At 31.9% G+C, this 22110-nt stretch overlaps 1 protein-coding gene across 3 annotated transcripts in view; it reads left to right on the plus strand.

The window, feature by feature from the left end:
• Positions 1 to 22110, plus strand: part of MDFIC (MyoD family inhibitor domain containing) — a 112805-nt gene that overhangs the window by 58033 nt on the left and 32662 nt on the right. For all 3 annotated transcript variants that reach the window (XM_031938847.1, XM_012550979.3, XM_031938848.1), the window contains exon 4: positions 8795 to 9070. In XM_031938847.1, the coding sequence (XP_031794707.1) occupies positions 8795 to 9070 (276 nt within the window). The remainder of the gene's footprint in view (positions 1 to 8794; positions 9071 to 22110) is intronic.

The raw sequence follows: 22110 nt of genomic DNA on the forward strand, positions 1-22110 counted from the left end.
CATTTTCAGAGTCATTTTCAAACTTATCTTTTAAATAATTGATGTAGTAATTTATAAGAAAAAAACAATGCATTTTTGTAATGGATCTTAAATCCCAATACTTTTTTGGTTAAGTTTGTGAGTGTTTACATCATCTAAATAAGTTGGTTTGAATTGATGTATTTTAGTTTGCTTGAAATAAGGTCAAAATTATCAGTACTATTTTAGAGTAAAAATGTTTTAGGGAAAATGTTTTGTAATAAGATGCATAAAGATTTTGTCATTCATTGTTTACTTTCTCACACTTTAACATGTTAATTTTAGAAAGGATATAAGTTGCTATAGTTTAAAAGCTCCCTTTTTCATCCAAGTCATAATTTCCTTTTTTAAAAAATAGTGCCTTATTACAGCAAGACATTTTTCCTAGAAAACTATATACAATTTACTTTTACACTTCAATAGCAGTCAGAAGACACTGCATGATAAATTAAGAGACAGCTTTTATACAAGTGGAAGATGGCTTCTCAATAGTTACAGAGAACAGTGTGCTTGGCAGTACTGTAGTATTACCATCTTACATTTCTAATGCTCCCAATTAGTGGTTTTCTTCCAATGAGATAGAAGAAACATCGAGTCAAAATAGAGGGCTGATGTTCCAAGCCTGACCCTTTCCTTAATTCACTTAGCTATATTACTTTGGCCAACTCCAAATCTTTATTCTCTTATCTGAAAAGTGTGAGAGTTAATTTCATAAATGTGTCCATTGGTGGTTTATGTGTTTGTAAGAATGAAGGCTCAGGGTTTACAAGGAAAATTTAAAAATTTCTACTTTTCTTTCTAAAAACTGTGATTCTTTATTAGTGTCTGAATTAATTGTGTTTTCTGGTTGAAGAATTTAAGGGTAAAAGATTGGTTGACACACTTATTCAAATTCTGCTTAAAACAAGTGAGAAGATATTTGACCAATTAAAAACTAGGAAGAGTTAGAGCTGGTGAGCTTTATATTTCCTTCAAAAAAAGAGTATACAATCTTACTGTAAATCCTCAATGTTTATTTTAGACTGGTTTGGGTAGTTTGAGTTTTTTTAAAAGGCCTTTCTTTTATAGTCCTAATGCTTATCCCAGTGACTGCTACATAATAGGCATTTAATAAATTTTTATTGATCAAGAAATTATCATTTTGACTTCAAGAATTTTATGTGCATTTGTTGCAAATAAGTTTTAGCACAAAAATATTGTTAATGTATTTTTAAATTTTCCTTGTAAAATGTTTTCTAATATTAGCATTTTTAAAAAATCAAATTTTAATCCTCTATATTCCAAGTGTATAGGTATGAGATGAGACTTCCAAACTTTTTGGAAAGTCTTTGTCATTGCATCAACTTATGTGGTTTTGCCCTCCTTCTCTCTCTAACTTTGTATTTTTTGTTTAAAATTTGATTAATTTTGTTTTGATACAGCAGATAGTTCTCAATACACACACAAAATAAAAGTTTATCATTTGTTAACAGAAAAATTTCTGAGTTTGTATTGAAGCCTGTTTGAAGCAGCTTGTTGCATTTTCAATTTGAGCATTTATATCTCAAATATCAACAACTGCTACAGATCTGGGCTCGACTTACTGTTTTATTAATTATCTAGACTTAAGAAAGCTGCTGAGAAAATGTTACCATTGAATATTAAACTTAAGTGTGTTATGTGTATGTTTTTGCTCCAGAAGCCAATTGTTAAACATTTACTAGCACACGATGAGTATCCATTAATTTAGAAATTATAACTGACTTTGACCCTTGTATTTGGTCATAGTTTTAAAATCAGGAAGACATGAATTCAACTCTCCCTACTAATAGTAATTGGTTATATTATTGGGCAAGTCTTTTAATCTTTTAATATTTTATGCAAATTTCCAAAACCATTAAGTTGAAGAGAAGATATTAATTTACATTACTATTAAAAGAAATTTCCTCCTTACCAAGGATTTTTATATTTCAGTAAAATCACAAGTTCAGTTATTGTCCCTTTGTTAACTTTGTTTTTGTATTTATTATATGTATTCTACTTTTGACTTTTATCTTTACTTTGCATTGGTTCATACATGTCTTTCCATGTTTCTCCAAATTTCTTACAGTCTCAGTTTCTTAGAGCACAGTAATTTCATTACATTTTTGTATCATAATTTCTTCATGTGTTGCCCAAATATTGGGTGCCCATTTTGTTTGTAATTTAAAAAAATCAAATAATGTTCTAGTGAAGTTTTTGTACATGTCATTTTTTTTTTTGCATTCGAATATCTTTGTGATATAGTCACAGTAGTGGAATCTTTGGGTCAAAAGTTATGAAAAATTTACTATTTTGTTTCATTTTATTTTCTATATAATGTTTTTTATCATAAGGGTATCCATTTCTACTATTATTTTACATGTGCTCACAGAATTAATTTGATATAAAAATGGAATGGAGATCATTCTAAGAGACAGTGTAATGCTATATTATCTTAAAAATAGAACAATGAAATACTATATTGTCTTTAAATAGAACAATGAAGGATGATGAAAAAGAGTAGAAGTATAAATACAAAAGAAAAATGGTTAAAAGACTGTAGAAGAAAGGAAAGGCATCCTAGGGAAAGATGATTTTAAAAATTCATTGAAGAAGAACAAATAGAATATAATTGGGGGCATGTTCATCGCTTGGGCATGATAATTCCAAGAAATGGGGGGGGGGAAGCAACAAACAAATACCTAAGCTGGTAACTGAGGTAGTCTTCAGGCAACAAAGTATATTGAGGTATGGAGGTAATGATTAAAATGTGTTCAATGTATCTTAGTAAAAATTAATTTTCAAAATTTTCAAAATGATGGTGAAAAAGAGTAGAAGTACAAATACAAAAGAAAAATAGCTAAAAGATTGTAGAAGAAAGGAAAAGCATCCTAGGGAAAGATGATTTTAAAAATTCATTGAAGAAGGACAAATAGCATATAATTGGGGGCACCTTCATCTCTTGGGCATGATAGTTCCAAGAAATAATGGGAAGGGGAAGCCACAAACAAATACCTAAGCTGGTAACTGAGGTAGTCTTCAGGCAATAAAGTATATGGTAATGATTAAATATGTTCAATCTATATTAATAAAAATTAACGTAACAGCAATTTTCAAAAGCAGAACTAAAACATCATAATTTATTCATTTCCTGAAAAAAGGATTTGATACTAAATTTTATAAAATTGCAATTTCTTTGATTTATAAGATTCTCCAGTGATTTCTCCTTTACCCTTTGGGTGAAATGAAACAAGGTGCCCATGAGTTGATATTGACCTGAAAGTTCCAAGCTGGAGCTGATAAGGACATGGTAAAAGTTTTTACCCAAAGGATTACCAAAAAAATTGCTTAGAGAAACCATCTCTAGATGGAAACTGCCATTTACTTGAGCAATTGTAATCTAGTCAAAATGAAAGAGGTCTGCTATAGATAACACTATTCACATTTATAGAGATGGGTGCCTCTAAGCTTGTAATAGCCCCCCAAATTATATAATTGTATACAAAACAGAAAACCACACCATATTGGTATGTATTGAAACAACTTGTTTCTTTGGATCGCATTTATTTCCTATAATCTTTATCTATATTGACCGTAAAAGCAAAGTGCTGAGCACCTGGTATATTCTTATTATGTACTTGACTGATTAATTTAAAGTCTTTAATTCCCATGCTTTCTCCTATATTTTCCCAATGTGCACTTATCTTCTTTATTGTAAATTTTAAAATATATAACCATTTAATTTTTTGACACTGCATATGTATACAATTAAATAACCATGGAAATGGGCTAAAATGCCTGGGAAATTTTTATAATTTTATTAAGTCTTACTTTTGTAAAGAGACCAGTGACTGAACATCGTTGGTACATGTTAATAGATTATATGCAATAGCAATATATTGCTTTTTCATTGCTATTTCAGAAGCAGCAGATTCATGTATAGTTATTACTAGCTACACTATCTCCCCCCCCTTTTTTTTTATCAAAAGAGGTTCATGCTATTGAATCATTACTCCAATATTTATCATTCTTATTGAAAATCACTAGACCTAAATCTATTGGTTTCTCCCTAGATTGAAAACATTTGAACTTAGAAAGCACAGTATTTCCTAAGACATTTGTAAGTATTCATCATGGATATTAAAATTACAATCAGGCTGTGTGTAGTGTGAGGAGTGATTAAAAAAAAATCTTTAAACATATGGTAAGCGGGTGACCAATGCTATCCAGGTTTGAAGATGCTGAATGTTCATATAACTGGTATTTGAAATTTTGATGTGTATTGCATTCGTTACTGAATATCAAGAATACATTTTTTTGCTCATACAGAGGGAGTTTAAAATGGGGTCTTTTGTAGAAGCATACGGTCTGTTTAGAATGATATAACAGATGCTGAATGTTCACATATCAAACAAAATGCCAGCTTTCTGTAGAAAAGAGGTGTCAAAAAGTTTCTTTGTACCTTTAACGCATGTGATTATGTAGTACAAAATGCAGAGTTTGTAAAATTTCTTGAATATACAGGCAAAAAAATGAATAATTCAAAACAACTCATAAGTTCTACATTCTATTGTACCTTTTATAACGCAGGCAGAAGATAGCATTGTGCTCCCAGTAGAGCTGAATTTGCACAAGTTACACCTCTGAAAATGCCAGATGGTCTATGGTCTACTTTTGAGAGCTGTCACATATGTAAAGATTTGAAAAAAGAAAGACAGCTGAATGAGAGCAGTGGATCATTAAAGGGAGAGTGAGGGTCCCTAGGCATCACTTGTGTTTTAAGAAGCATTGTGTCGTTTCCCATATTACCTTTTTTTTTTTTAAAGTCATACACAACCGTTATATAATAAGGTAAAAAATATTTTTGTTTTAGACCAAATGATTGTGACTTAATTTTCTGTCAGATCCTTTTGTTCTTTATTCTAGAAAGCAGTCATATGTTTCCTAATTGGTTTCAAGTGCAATTTAACCATACGATTCAATTTTCCCCTGTGAAAAATTATCAATAAAACTAAAATAAATTTAAATGGAGCTGACTAACACATTTGGAGGTTCATCCAGTTTTGATTTGACCTGTATGCCTTGTGTGACTGGCAAAATCATTCAGCCAAAAAGTTGTGTTTTAATGTCAAAATACTGGAATGAAGCATTTTTTTCCTTTTTAGTACTTGGGCATTAATAATAAAAACTACAACAAAATCATAATAAATTGAATGTAAAACTAGAAAGAATAAAAACTTAAATTTTTTGAGATTGCCCATTTGCAGACTTACTCATAGATATAGATATTTTAAAGTTTTAATTATGATTTGGCATATTTTAGATGGTTTTAAAGACATGAGGCTGGTGTAGAGAATTATGCGATGAAAATTTGACAAATTAAACTAATTTAGGTGGTTAGTGATAGGTCATATGTCAGTTTTAAGAACTTGATTTTTAGACATAGAATTATTTTCTAGTCTTCTTGTTTTTATTGTTAAGATTGTTTATTTATTGCTTAGGAATTTTTATTTGATTTTACCTGTAGCATATATCAAAAATATTTTTAGGAGCTTTAGGCCATCTTCTTGAAAGTGGACAATGTGCATTCTTAACAGAATTCTCCTGTGTGAACTTCTATTACTGGTGAAAAAAAAATTCTATTTGCTTTGAGACCAAATGGTAAGGGTTCTATATTGGGTTTAATAGTCTCTACCATTTCCCCCCTTCCCCCAATATATATGCATTCCTAGTTTAAGGCTTTGTGGTAGTTATGAGCATGTCATTCTAGTTTAGGGAAGAGGTTAAGTGAGCAGCAAATTAATTACCATATCAAAGGACTGCACACTCATAAGAAACAGAACTCCTATAGAAGCCTTGATTATGCTTTATGGCTTGAAGAGGGCATGTGTAATCAGAATTACAAGAAAAATTTAAAAATCTGAGACATTATGTAAAAATGTTTGTAGCAGTCCTTTTTGTAGAGGCAAGGAACTGGAAAAAGAATAAATGCCCATCAATTGGGGAATGGCTGAATAAATTATGGTATATGAATGTAATGAAATATTATTGTTCTATAAGAAATGATGAGCAGGCTGATTTTAGAAATGCCTGGAAACACTTACATGAACTGATGCCAAGTTTAGTGAGCAGAACCAAGAGAACATTGTACACAGTAACAAGATTATGTGATGAGCAACTGTGATGGACTTGACTCTTTTCAACAATGAGGTGATTCAAGGCAATTTCAATAGTTTTATGATGGAAAGTGCCATCCACATCCAGAGAGAGAACTATGAAGACTGCATGTACACCAAAGCATTGTATTTTCAACTTTTGTTGTTGTTGTTATTTTACTTGTTTTTTTCTCCTCTTTTTTGTTTTTTCCCTTTTGATATATATATATATGTTTTATTTTTGCTTAGAATGATGAATAAAGAAATATCTTTAGAAGAATTGCATACATTTAAACTATATTAGATTGCTTCCTTTCTTGGGGAAGGAAGAGGGGAAGAGGGAGAAAAAATGGAGTGAAAGATTTTGTGAAGGTAAATGTTGAAAATTATCTTTACACATATTTGGCAAAATAAAATATCATTTAAAAATATGAGACATTGTCAGAACAAAAATAAAGAGTTGTAATACTTTTCTACTATTGCTAATTGTATAGAATTGCTAAAAATGAGTAACAAATTTTTTAGATAATTGGATTCCTGGCTTTAGAAACAATTGATCACTGATGCTAATAAAAATGGTTCGAAAGAACTTTGAGGTATTATATTTCATGTGCCAACTGAAAAAAAACCAAGAGTTATAAGCTCTTTTGGAATTTACACTGTGTAAATTAACCTATTTTTTGTATAATTAAAACATTTATATTCAGGGTTCTCTTGGTATGTGTACAGTAACTGAAATGATGTTGTTATAGAATTATTCCTTAACTTAAAATTAGACCCTCATTATCCTAAATATTTATTGCATTTTAATTCATTCTTCTCTAAAGTCTTATTTGTTGCTTTACTGTGGTTTAGAGAATGGTACTGGTTTCTTGGAGGCTATTTCATCAATACCGTAAGTTCTGGCAGCTTTTGCCAACCTGGAAAGCATTGAAGTATGAATCTAGTGAAAAAGTTCATGTCCATTTTCTGAAATCCAGCCTTGTTAAGTTAAAAAAAAAAGCTCAAAAAAAAAAAAAAGCTCAAAGGTCAAAGTTGATTGCAGTGTTCTTAATTTTTTGGCTATGGTGATGGCTAGGTGGGGTAATGGATAGAGTCCCATGTTTGGAGTCAGAAAGATGAGTCTTCCTGACTTCAAATCTGACCTCAGACATTTATTAGCATTGGGACCCTAGGCAAGTCACTTAGTACTGTTTGCCTCAGTTTCTCATCTGTAAAATGAGCTGAAGAGGAAATGGCAAATCACTCCAATATTTTTGCCAAAAAAAAAAATACCTCAAATGGGGTCATAGAGAGTTGAACATGACTGAAAATGACTAAACAGCAGCAGACTTTTAAAGATCGTGTATTCATTGAGTCACCAAGGGATTTCAGTCTGCATTGATGATGAGATAGTTATACCAGTAAAATCATAGATACTTTGGAAGAATTGAAGTAAGTCCTGGTAAATCCCTACTAATTGCTGTTATTTTATTAAGTTTATTGTGAATTAATATATTATTGGATGTTCTACTATACCATTTTTTAAAATGAAAATTTCTATATTTTTATTCAACAAACTTTTATTAAGCACCTATAAAATATAGGACACTGTTAGATAGAAAGGAAGATATAAAAATTAAGTAAGATATGGCCCCATGATCTCATGAAGCTGACAGTCTAATAATAATTAACTATCCAAAATTTAAAAGGAATATAATATAATTTGTACATTCCAGAGAAATCCTGGGATCATAGAGTTATAATTAAAAGGGATCTTTTGGATGATTCATTAGTCCTAACCTCCTAGTTAACAGTTGAGGAAATTGAAGATTAAGTATTTTACACATCGCAATATAAGATAATAACATTTATATAATACATACACATTGACCTTATAAATAACAGGCAATATTTGAACCTGACTCCAAATTTAGCCACCATATTCTCTGTCAACTAAATTCAATTTAACAAGAATTTATTAAATCTTTGCTCTTCAGTCATGTCTAATTCGTGACCTCATTTTGGGTTTTGTTATTGGAATGGTTTCATTTCCTTTTCTATCTCATCTTACAGATGAGAAAACTGAGAAAAATAGGATTAAGTGAGTTTTCTAGGATCACACAGCTAGTAAGTGGCTGAAACACTATCCACTGCATCATTTAGCTGCTAGATACTGGGGATACAAAGTCAAAAACACCAAAAGCACCTACCTTTAAGAAGCTCGCATTCTATTGTCTCACCCCTGGTTATTAGCATGAAAACCGAAAATTTAAAGAGGGAAAAATTTTGTAAGATAGTCTCTTTCATTCATTTATTCATTTAGGACCCTTTTTAAGGCCTAGATTATTTCCTCTATAATTTATCTTGAAATACTGTTCCATGGTTGATTCAATTTTAATAATTTTTAAACATTATTATATTACCCCTAGTTCTGTCTAGAATGTCACATTTGGCAACCTTACTAATCAACCAGTCAACAAGTATTTATTAAGTGCCTACTTTTCAAATATGTCTTTGTGGATTTTGCCAGTCTTTTCAATAATTTTTCTTCTATCATTTGAAATATAGATATTATAAAACTTTGATTCCTAATATTATATTTCTGACATATTAAAATTTTCTTCTTTTCTTCATTTTAGCACAACCTCAGCGCTTGCCTGAGCCCCAAACTTCAGCACAAGAACAAAGTGAGGAAGAAATGGGCAAAATAAAGAATGGCCATACAAATCTGAGAAATGGAAATGGAATTCACAATGGGGTTAGACATGTATCTATAGATAACAGAAAACTTTCTGCACCTGTTTCACAAAAAATGCATAAAAAAATTCAGTCCAGCTTGTCTGTAAACAGTGATATGAGCAAGAAGAGTAAAGTAAGCGCTGTGTTTTCTCAGAAACCAGGTTCATCTCCTGAAGGTAAGCTAAGTCCAGTGCACATTTAAAAATTTTTTATACTAATTCCAACTCCTTCCTGCTGCTATTAGCCACAGGATCAATTAAATATAACTAAAATTATCATATAATTCTAGCAGGAAAGAATTTAAAGACAATCTGGTCCAGAGACTCATTTTTTCACTTAAAATGAAATAGAAGAGTTAATGTCAAAGTTGGGACCAAAACCCAAATCTTCTGATTCCCCTGCCCATACTCTACTTTTATTTATATTTCAGAGAAAAATAGAAATTAAGAACAAAACACAAAGTAACTTTCAAAGGTATTCACTAAATATTTTAACAAAGTAACAATTGATTTCTTACTTTTAAAATTATCTTCTCTAGAGGTAAAATTTCAGAGCGAAGACTTTCGCTTAAAACTTTAATGGCCAAAACTAAAATCTTCTTGTAGTTTTAGATTGTTAAAGCCTAAAAATTACTCTCAGGCTTTTAGTACACTCTATATAAATAATTTCTATTGTTTTTACTATCACTGTCACTAATATATAGATGCACATATTATTTAAATGAAATACATAAAATAGAGACAGGAGCTAGATCTGTGATTTTATTGATATAGGAAGGTATCACTTCTCTACCTCTCCACTAAAACAGATCAGTATGTTCTCTGCAACTTAAAGTCTTGGACAGTTAGAAAATAAGGAAGTTAAGTGATTTCCTAGGGTTATTCAGCCAGTATATTAGAGGTGAGATTGGAACTATGGTCTTCTTGACTTTGAGGCTAATTATTTATTACACCAAACTGAATGTATATATATTTTAGCCACTATGTAATCTACTCTATATCTCACTAATTATATGTTGTCTGCTAGAATATCTCTGGTTATTCTCACTCAGATGTATCATACTTTCTTAATCTTCCCCTAATCTTTCATTTTCATTACCATAGCAATTATTGTTGAATTCAGCTAATCCTAATTCCTGTTCATTTCTGCTAACTGCCTTCTAGTTGCAACTGTGCTTGCCTCAACCTTGTAGCAAGCCCAAAGTTCCTAGCTGAGGTACTGGGGATAGTTAACTGGAGAAGACTTGGGGACATGATAACTGTCTTCACATATTTCAAAAGTGGAAGAAAATGGCTGCCTTTTCTTGGCCTCAAAAAGCAGATCTCCAAGAAATGAGAGCAAATTGGCAGAGAGTCAGATTTAGGTTGGCTATAAATAAAAAATTTTATAACAGTTGGAATTATCCAGAAATATAAGGGGCTTCCACAAGAAATTTCTTAGAGGTCTTGAAGAAGATGCTGTTTAGTCATCTGTTAGAAATGATATAAATTGGATAATATCCTCCACAGATACAAAGTGCACTCAACAACTTTTGCCATTTCTTCCAACTCTTAGATTCTGCAGCATTAACCCTAGGAATTAATTTGAAAATATTTGATGAAGCATAAATAATATTAGATAACACCTTATTCCTTCTTATTAGTATAATTATATCTGAAAACTTTGTTATTTTACCTACAAAAATCTATCTTTTTCTTTTTGTCATGGGACCCATATACATTTTTATTCACATATATCCCTCTCTAGTATACCTTTGTCTTCTAGACCTTCCTCTTCATGAAGTGCTTAGTATTTTTTAGTTTAGTGTCTATATTAAATTACATTGCCTATCTACTCATTTCTTCTAACTTTCATTTTCAACTTCCATTAAAGTCTAAATAATTTCTTCCTGTTTGATGCCTATATAAAACCGAGCACTCTTCATTTGTCAAGATGGATTTTACTCACAAATAGGAAATTGTGTTGAGAATTACCAGTAATGCATTGGAAGAAACTATATTACACTTTGCTTACCGGTGTTCTAAATTCAACTGAGTTAAAGTGTTAGATTGATCAAATGATATGATAATAAGCTGTCTGCATAGTTCTAGGTCAGTGACATTACTTCCCAAACTAATTAGATTGGAAGGGACATGATTGGCACTTTAAAATGAGTTTGACATGTAAGATGTGTGGTCAACTCTGAAGTACAGGTAGGCTGTTAACTAAACTGATTCTCTGAGGGGTTGAGAATGCAATGCAATTTTATTTAGAAGACTTCAGCATCTAGGTGATCAGGTGAAATAATGCTGTCAAAGAGAAGTACTATATATGTGTTATTTGAGACACCTATCATTTCTTTTTATCTTCCTTTTGATCTAGTCACTTTTTAACATTTTTCTTTAATTCACTTGTTTTTCACGACAGCTCAAGAATATACATTCTTTATGAAAATGCAGACTGCTTAAAATTACTAAAGTATTTAAAGTATTTATAATCCATAATAGAGCTATAAATAGTACTTAATAAAAGTTTGTTGATTGATTAAAGACTTCAGGTAGACCTTATTAGAATAAAAATGCAAATGAATACTTTATATTGACAAAAGCAAAGAATATTCTGCCCATATTTGGAGGAGATAAGTGCCTTCATTCTGTTCATGATAGAGTAGTACCAGGGGGAATAATGAAACCAAGGAAATATTGCCCTTGATGGATGGATTTCAACTAAGGCTAATCCATGATTTGATTCTTAGTTTGAAGTAATTTAGTTCTTTTTTTTTTTTTTAACAGTCACATACCATATTTACTCAGCCATTCTCCAACTGATTTCTCTGAAATCAGCCTTTTTGCATGGATCCCTCTACTATGTGTTCTATTTTTTTTTTTAATAATTATAACTTTTTATTGACAGATCCCATCCCTGGGTAATTTTTTTTACAACATTATCCCTTGCACTCAAGAAGTAATTTAGTTCTTGCCAGTTCTTTTGGTAACTCTATCTGCCATTTTTTATAGTTTTTTTCCACCTTAACATTCTTTTCAGAGAAGCTTAACCCTGAATAGGTTAGTACAACTGAACCTCAAACTCTGTGGAAAGGAGGTACTTTTCTATTTCTCAGAAGACCATTTATTATATTTAATGAAAGAGAAGCAAGGCTAATATATAAATACTGTCGATTACTACCACAGTCCAGTATTAATTTCACTCTCAGACCTGATAAGCTAACGTTTTACAAACTCTAAATCAATTTAACAAAAGTAAATTAGACTTTGTCAAAGCCAAGGATTTCAGAAGTATATAATTTAGACCATTTGCTCTTCCAAAAAAATTTTTTTTTACACATTTCTGTGAGGGCCTGTGAAATGTCCATGGATAAATTGTATATATATGGTTACTATCCTGAGGAAAATTTCCATTTTGCAAATAACCAGTTTTGGAAGCACTTTGCTAAAATTGAAGAGCATGTATTACACGCAGCAAACATACTATTTTAAAAGATGGCAATCTTCACAGTCCAAAGTGATTGGTTTTTGAAAGATGAAGAAATTAATTTTCACTGTTAAACATAATCTTAAAACATAAATATTCAGATTTTCTTTTTCAAATGGAAATGTGAAAATAAAATAGTATTAGAAGTGGGACCTTCTTTTTTTTTTTTAAATGAGAAAAATGGACATCAAAGGAAAGCAATTCGAGACCTTAAGTCTCACTAGTTACCAGAAGACTTAATATTTGTCATTCGATGTAAAATATAACTAGATTAAAAATAAAAACAGTATTCACAATTTCTTCTGAAATTAAATTTCCATATTCCTTCCTCCCATTAAAATAATATACATTCACTTAAAATGGATTAAACTATATGTTGTGAGTTAGACAAAGAAGGCAGCTGTGATAAAGTGTGAGAAGCTTGGTGTCAGTAATCCTGGTTTTACCTATCAGTTATTCTATTTGCCTGCTGCTATATGATCTTGAGCCAGTCCCTTACTTGCAGATAACTCATTTTTTTCATCTGTAAAATGGGAATAATAATGTGTTTATTGTCTTTATTGGGTTATTTTGAGAATTAGATAAAGAATTATTCATATATAATAGTCTTTTTTCCTCATAAAGCATGATATAATATCATGGGCATTAATATCTGTAGGAATGAACTAAGCAAGATTCTGGGCACTGGCTTAGTCCTCATGGGGATTATAGTAGAGTGGGGAGAAATGACATATCCTCAGATATATATGTTAACTTCATTGGAGAGGTAGGTATAAAACAAAGTCTTAGGTGAGGCTCACATGGCAAAGGATTGTTGTCAGTGGGGATCAGGGAAGGCTTCCTGAAAGAGGTGACATTTGAGTTGCATTTTGAAAGATGGCTAGTAACTCATCAGGTGAAAATAGAGGAAGAAAATATTCTAGGTATAAGAAAGTGTGTATGAGCCCAATTGTGAGCATGAGGGAAGCAGGGGAAACATTCATTAAGGGAGAGCAGTCATATTTGTCTGCAACTTCAGGAGGGTATATTTTGAGCTAGGCAAAGAATAAGATAAGGCTAGATTGTAAAAGTAAGTGACACCAGATTATGAAAGACCTTGAGCTCAGGCAAAGAAGTATGAATTTTACTATGTAATCAACAGAGAGTTCCTGGAGAATTCCAAACAAAAAAAGTACATGACCAGATTTCTTCCTAAGAAAGATCAGACAGAAAGTGAGTGCTATGAGAGAGGTGGAGGGAGATTGATGAATAATTCATATTTTTGTAGCTGTTCAATCTTGACCAACTATTCCTGATACCATTTGGGATTTTCTTGGCAAAGATATTAGTGTGATTTGTCATTTCCTTCTTCAGCTAATTTTACAGATGAGGAAACAGAAATAAACAGGGTTAAGGGACTTGCCCAGGGTCACATAGTTAAAGTGCCTGAGGCTAGATTTGAACTCAGGTCTTCCCAGACTTCAGGTTTAATGGTCTATCTACTAAACCACCTTACTGTTCATAAGACCAAATAGGTTTTTTTAAAAGTATTTTTAGGTCAATTGTGGTGGGTCCTGTTTATAAATTCCTCTGTGAGAGAGGGTAAAGCTGGTGGCTCTCTTGAGCTTAGGAGTTCTGAGGCTGTGCCAGTTGGGTATCTACATTATGTCTGGCATTTATATGGTGACCCTTCCCCCAGGTACCTAAAGAGGTGCAAGCTGGTCAAGATGTGTTGCTTTTGCCTTCCTAATATCTCTTGTGCGTTTCTCCTTTTCACTTCTGACACTGCTACCAACCTGGTTGCAACCCTCAAACATGGATTGTTGCAATAGCCTGCTGGTGGTTCTACCTGTCCCAAGTCTATTGCCACTCCCATCCTCCATTCACCTGTAAATGCAATCTTCCTAAAGTACAAGTCTGATCCTGTTACTCCTACTCACTTCATAAATCCATTGGCTTCCTGTTGCCTTCAAGATCAAACATAAAATCCTCTCTTTGAAATCCAGAATCTTCTTTTGCATTTCCTCATCTTCTAACTAGCTTATATATTTTTTTAACCCAAATACTACAAGATCCAGGGACACTGATCTCCTTTCTATATCTCCTGATTTGGGGCATTTTCACCTAGTTGTGAATTCACCTAGTCCTGGAATTCTTTTCTTCCTTATCTCAGTCTCTTGTTCTCTTTCAAATCCTTGCTAAAATCTCATCATCTTCTTCGTTTTTTAAAGCTTTTTATTTTCAAAACATATGCATATATATTTCAATATTCACCCTTGTAAAACCTTGTGCTCCATTTTTTTTCTCCCTACTTTCCTGCTACCCCTTATTTTAGATGACAAGTAATCCAATGTATACATATTAAATGTGCAATTTTCTATACATATTTCCATAATTATTAAGCTGTACAAGAAAAATCAGATTATAAAGGGGAAAAATGAGAAAGAAAACAAAATTCAAGCAAAAAGTAACAACAACAAAGTGAAAATACTATGTTGTCATTCACACTCAGTCCCCAAAGCCCTCTCTTTGGATGCAAATGGCTTTTTCCATCATAAGATCATTTCAACTGGCCTGAATCACCTCACTGTTGAAAAAACCAAGTCAATCAGAATTGATATTCATATAATCTAGTGTTGCATACAATGTTCTCTTGATTTTACTCAACTTCACTTAGTATCGCTTCATGTAAGTCTCTCCAGGCCTTTATGAAATCATCCTGCTGATCATATAGAACATTAATATTACATAACATTTATAAACCATAATTTATTCAGCCATTCTCCAATTGATGGGCATCCACTCAGTTTCTAGTTCTTTGCCACTACAGAAAGGGCTGCTGCAAACATTAAAATCCTATCTTCTATAGGAAACCTTTCTCCATCTCCCTTAATTTTAATACCTTCCTTCTGATAGGAGATATTCTCCATCTTATTCTGTCTATAACATTGTTGTATCTAGGCATTTTAAAATTATGTCTCCAATAAATTGGGAGCTCCTTAGGGAGCAAGTTCCTTACAAACTTATGCCCAGGTGTCAAGAAATAGAACAGATGTTACTCTGGATCAACAAGAATCTTGAATGATCTCTGTTTGATGTAGGTCTTGGAACTGGTCAAATAATGGTTCCTTAGAGTTAGGTTAGAAGTTATACTATCAAGAAGTTAAGAACTAGGTATATTTATAGATAGATAAATACAAAATAAGTTTAAATAGGCAGGTATGAGATGTTAACAGTTTAAGTCATTAAGGTGAATAATCACTAATTTGGAGAAAAATTTAAAGTAAGATTTGTTTCTATAATTTATCATTCAATCAAGAAATATTTTTTGAGTGCTTACCTATAGTATTGATAAATGACTTCTGACTTAGACACTTTATAGGCTTTTTACATTACATTCTTAATTGGGCATAATCGCATAGATTGTCAATATTAAGAGAAATGCATTCCATTAGCCATATTGCCTCAAAATTCATCCTTTTGAAAGTTATTTTCTTTTATTATATTATGTCTGAATTCAGATTGGATAATTTACACATTTTTTTGACAGTGTTGTTGAGACAGTGACATTCCCCCACCCCTAAGTTATCTCTTTTCATGCTTTGCTTTTCAAGAACTCTTGTTCTGCCAGAGACTCTGGTATATACTTAAATATATCTAACTAATTTATCTAATTTTCTAATCTAATTTATCACCTTTCAGTTTTAAAATGTGTGTTTTCTAAGAAAGGCAGTGTACTGTTGTCCAAAGAACCATGAATGATGAGGCAGGAATAGTCATATTATAAGCTAGCATTTATATGTAATATAATATATGTGTGTGTGTATATATATATATATATATATATATATATATATATATATATATATGTAATCTATAAATATAAATACAATAATTTAAGCTGGCACTTTCAGATCTGCAAAAGCACTGTATAAATATTACTTCAGACTACCCTCATTACTCTGGGATGTATGTATTTTTGCTATTCCCATTTTATAGATAATGTTTCTGAGGCAGACAGAGTCCAGGGTTTTGTTTTAATTGTATCTGACTTTAGTGACCCCATTTCAGTTTTCTTGGCAAAGATACTAGAACAATTTGCCATTTCCTTCTCCAGGTCATTTTATGAATGAGGAAACTGAGGCAAAAGGGTTAAGTGACTTGCCCAAGGTCACGCAGCTAGTAAGTGTATGAGACTGCTTTTGGAATGGAAAAATACATATTTAGAGAAATACAAAAGATTTTGTATTTCATTTATTTTTTAGACTGGATAATTCTTGGTGATATGAATTCAAAATATATTTCCAAGAAAGTGATAGTCACTTTCATGTTTATTTTATAGATATCTGTCTCAAATATTTGTTTCTTGTTGAAATTATTTTTTTAACAGTCTTAATTTCTTTCCCTTATAAAGATAGATGTATTTCTTGAATTTCCATTTTCCAAAAGGCTTTAATCAGTTGTGCCTCCTGTTGAGATAGGTAAGCAGCATAAACCATTATGTCCTAAAATGCTGCTTCAAGTTTCTTTAAAAACCATTACTAGAAAATAAATATATGCTCACACAAATTTAAAAGTGCTGTTTTTTATGTTGTTGTTAAGTGCCTTTAATGGAGTTGGTTGGGGATAGGTACCCTGTGTGGTGAAACATTGTATGATTTATTTAAAGGTTATTAAATTATCACATTTCTCCTTGTTTTGTATAATTAAATATTTTCATACATACTTTACTTTTCTGATTGCATCACTCAGGTGGAGAGTTTTAAGACTAAATGTTTAAGATTCTTGACCTTTTAAGTAATTATAGTATAATAATCTAGTATTCTATAATATTCAAATTGCTAAGGGTTTTCATTATAGTCAAAGGGGTTCTCCCTGCCAAAAGAGCAAGTGATAAATCCAAGTGTGTTTTAGGCTGGTCAATTATCATTAAAGGTTTTTTGTAAAATTAAGTTTTTAACAAAGTTCTTCTCAGTAACCATTTTATCTTTTGGCAACATTTGCCACTATTGAAAGAGCTTATATTTGGTATTGTGTAGGTTGGGAACATTTATAAAGATATATATACCTTATCTAAATATCTCATTGGACACAATTCCAGATCTAGTATGATGAGTATAGAGTAACAATGACATTTCTCTTTTTCATATTTATAAGTATAAAAATTCATGAATAATTTTGCAGCTTGTTAAAATCTCATTTTTGTAGTGCCAACTTCTTGAATTGAGATGGTTTAATTTTTTTTTTTTTTTTTGGTCCTGTATCCCCAGTGCTTAACACATAGCGGGCTATTAAATTCTGGTTGGTTGATTGGTTCAGCAATCCCATGGTAACTTGGTCATGTTCTTCTTGGTGTTCTTTGAGAAATATTATAGAGTTACCAGTAATTTTGTTACAATTCTATTAGCACCAAAATTCTCTTTGTAAAATTAGGCAAATATTAGAGAAATCTAATTGACTTTGCAGTCATGTGCCTGAAAGAGCCTTGATTCTCCGGAGATGAGTTTTGTCATCTAAGAAAAACTCTGGTCACCTCTTGGTTATTTTGGCACCCAAGTATATGACATAGTGAGTGAACTCTTGTTTTTAGGCCCCTAAGGAATTTCTATATTATTTTCCAGCCTTTAAATGAAATCCAACTCTTGTCAAATAGTTGCCAGTCATGAGAAGGCCACATATAACTTTGGGGACATTGGTACTGTTCTGGCAAGCATTTTCATTTGTATGTGTAAAACTTTTTCAGTACCTGATACCCTTTTAATATTCTTGTTAAACAATCATGAATTATATCAGAATGGGTTGTACTGATGCAGTTAGCTGCATCATTTAATCAACACATGTAACTTCTATTTTAGGCTGTCTTGAGAAAACTTATTTGTGAGCCATTATCCCCTTTTTTTAAGGACTTCATGATCAAGGACAAAGAGAGATGATACATGCACCCTTTTTAGAACTCCCCCTCTAGGAGGCCCATTGGTATGATGATTGAGGAATACCTTATGGACCCACTATATCCTGGCTGGCTCCAGCTATGCTTCTCAATCCATTTTGTCATCTTTCTTGCTTTCTGACATGAACACTGTCCTCTCTGCCCTTCCCTTATATAAGTCCCTGTCTGGTCTTTAACCATAATTATAGAAATATTTCCATTCCTACTGAAGGGATGTATTGGTTTCTATTCATAGGGCTCCTCTTACCATCTCTGTAGATTTTCAAAACAAAATACTGTTCCTGACTTCTACTTCCTAATATATATGTGGTCTTTCCTATAAAAATGTAGGTTTCTCAAATAAACTGTCTTCAGGTTTATATTTATATTCCTAACATTTAGCACAGAGCTTGAACATTTCTTAAATGCTTACTATCTTTCAAATAAGAGGTAGATTATAATAATATAATATTATAAGCAATATATTAGTATTGTAATAAAACTGGTCTATAAGTCCAGATAAGAGAGAGATCATTTTTTAAAAATAGGATGATCAAAGAAGACTTCATGTTGTTAGAGTTGGTTACTAAAGGATGAGTATGAGATGAGGAGGATATGGCAAACTATTCTAGGGCAAGGGAATGACAAGGATTGGGAGTTGGAGATGAGTAAATGAAATGTGTTAGTGAGGCAGCTAGATAGTGCTGTGGAGATTATCCCCTGGGACTGGAGTCAGGAAGATCTGAATTCACATCCAGCCTCAGAATCTTTATTAGTTGTGTGTTCTTGGACATGTCTCTTAATCTCTGTCTACTCCAGTTTCCTTATCTATAAAATGGGAAGAAGTAAGTACTATATAAATGAAGATTGAATTTGAAGTCAGTAGAGGACTGGTGGTCAAATCTTGCCACTAACCCTGAGTCCGAGCATGTCATTTAACTTCTCCAGGACTTAGTTTCCTCATCTTTAAACTGAGAGGGCTAGTTTAGGAAATATCTAAATTTGGGTTCTAAATCAGAAATCTTATACTTGATTCTTAGTCCCAAACTTTTTCTTCTAATACATTGTTTCCTGAATAATGCAGATTGTAAAACCAAGCAAAATTATCAAAATACAGAATTAATATTAGATGGTAGAGCTTTGGTTTTTCATTTAATCTACAATTTTAGTTATTCTTCACAGAAGAGAATGGAATATACCCATGGAGATAAAAGGATGGTATAATCTGGTGTTGTAACCACAGTTTCTAGAAACAGATTTCCTATGAATTCTGACAGGAAATAACTCTGAATTGCTCCACATATTTTGGTTTTTTTGGATGCTATCTTGTTTTGTTTTCCCCAGGCATTGGACCTTTCATTCTCTGTCACTAAACTGATATGGGAAAAAGGTCTTGCAATATTGCTTTCTGAAGTAATATGTGCCAGGCCTTTGAAAAACAGTATTTTCATAATCTCATTCTACTGCCAACACACTAAATGGAACACAAATATTTCACTGGCTGGAAATTAATTTTAAAGAATACAGAATATCAAGAACTTACCCACATCAGAGAAAGAGGGAAAGTGTTCATTTTTAAAATGAGAATTTTCACCTACTTTGTTTACATTTTCCACAGTAGCATAAACCCAATAAAGAGGAAGTTGTGAGTTTATAGAGAAAAGAGTTTAAATAAATTTTAATGGACTGAAAATAAAATCTACTATAGAACCTTTAACTACAACCCTGTCGCCATTTATTGATCTGTAATTTTGAGATAGTCTTGCCAAATGAAGTACCAAAGCCAGTTTTATTTTTCTAATAGTTCATATGTTATCATTTTAGTGCATTGCATCATTTTGGGGGTTTGTTTTTTTAGGACCATGAGTTTAAGCTTTATTTTGTGATTTGGAATAAATTCTTCACATGGACATTTTATTGTAAACCCATTGGAAATTAGAAAAGTGTCAAGTTCTAGAATCTTTTCCATCCTTCATTATAATTCATGTTTTAGAGGTTTTGACAGATAATGATTGTTTTTTAAAATAACATTTAGAAACTTTTAGATCTCTTTTTTCTGTATGACAATCCTTTACTCTCTCAACTCAATCAATAATTGTAATTGTATATTTTGTACATTTGAAGAAGAGGGTGTATGGGTGAGAGCTATTTTATGAAAGTACAACGCTTTTTGTAAATGAAAGTTCCTATTAGAGAATCTTTGGTGGGTGTGGAAGAAACAGAAAGTGGTAGGATTGCTGGGTTGGTCCAGAAAGAGAGACATGGATTTCACCAGAGAGATAAGAAAGATCTCTCTAGGCTCTAAAAACAAGTTAGATAAAAAGGATCAAACTTGTTGAGAGGGAATCTTCAGAGGAAGGAACCATAGCTTATAAACTTACAGAGATGTAAGAAACCCATTGTTGTTGAGTCCTTTCAGTATTTTCTAATCCTCATGAGTCCATTTGGTATTTCCTTGGTAGAGATATTGGAGTGGTTTGCCTTTCTTTTCTACAGTTTAGTTTATAGATGAAGAAACGGAGGAAGACACAAGTAAAGTGAATTGCCCAGTGTCATAGAGCTAGTAAATGTAGAAGGTAGGATTTGAACTCAGGTCTTTCTGGTTGGCTCTTTATCCACAGCACCACCTAGTTGCCCCTAAGGAACCTGAAAGGACATCTAATCCATCCTTCTCAACATAATGATGAGAAAACAGAAAACTATTCTTATCCTTCTCTCTCTCCCTCCCAAACCTTCTACTTCTTCCTTATATTTGACATTTCTTGAACCATAATTAAGCCAGTGCTGTCAAGCTTTTTGGAATAAGTATGTCAGTCTAACCTTATGTCACCACAACTTTTTTCCAATTAGCAAAAATCTATCTTCTCTCCCTCACAATGACTTTCAACATCCCTCAAATGAGAAAGAAAAAAAGAAAACCCAAAAAGCAAAACATAACTCCTGTCATAAACATGTATAATCAAATAAAACAAACCTCAAAAAGCCATGTCTTTCTTTTGCACTCTTGAATTCGTCATCTCTCTATCAGGAAGTATGTGTAGTATATTTCATCACGAATCCTCTGGAGTCATGGTTAGCCTTTATGCCTAATAGTTCTTAAGTCTTTCAAAGATGTTTGTCTATTTAATCTTGCTGTCATTGCATACATTGTTCTCTTTGTTCTATTCACTTCATTTTGTATTTGCTCATAAAAGTTTTGCCAAGTTTTTCCAAAGCCATCCCCTTAATCATTTGTAATAGCACAAAAGTAGAATGTAACTTTCATAAGGGTAGAGATTGTCTTAATTTTTATATTTGTATTTCCAGGATTTAGTATCTATTTGGCAGATTATAAATGCTCAGCAAATGCTTTTTTCATTTATGTATATTCATAATAATAATAATAATAATAATAATAGTATCATACATTACTATTAATCTACTGTTTACTACTAATCTACTACTATGACTAAAACTATCTACTAATAATAGTACTTTACAATCTATAAAGTATTATCTTCCTTATAACAAGTTGAAGTAGATGGTACAAGTATTATTGCTGTACTTTTAGTGATGAAGAAACAGACATAGAAAAATGAAGGTTATTCCAAGTTAGAGCCAGTTGTGACTCATGCTCTGGTTCGCTTTCTGAAAGTTCAGTTCCTGAAAGATAGCACTCAGAAAAAAAAAGAACAATTCAAGTGATTACTAAATGTAGAATGTTAGAGTGCTTCATAGATCTATGCTTGATGATGTGCTGTTTAACATGTTTATAAATATGTATTAACTAATATTTATATATGTTTACATAGATATTATATAATGTCTATTTATAAATGACTAGTATTGGAAATATCC

Source organism: Sarcophilus harrisii, chromosome 5 (assembly GCF_902635505.1).
Source record: "Sarcophilus harrisii chromosome 5, mSarHar1.11, whole genome shotgun sequence".
NCBI lineage: Eukaryota > Metazoa > Chordata > Mammalia > Dasyuromorphia > Dasyuridae > Sarcophilus > Sarcophilus harrisii.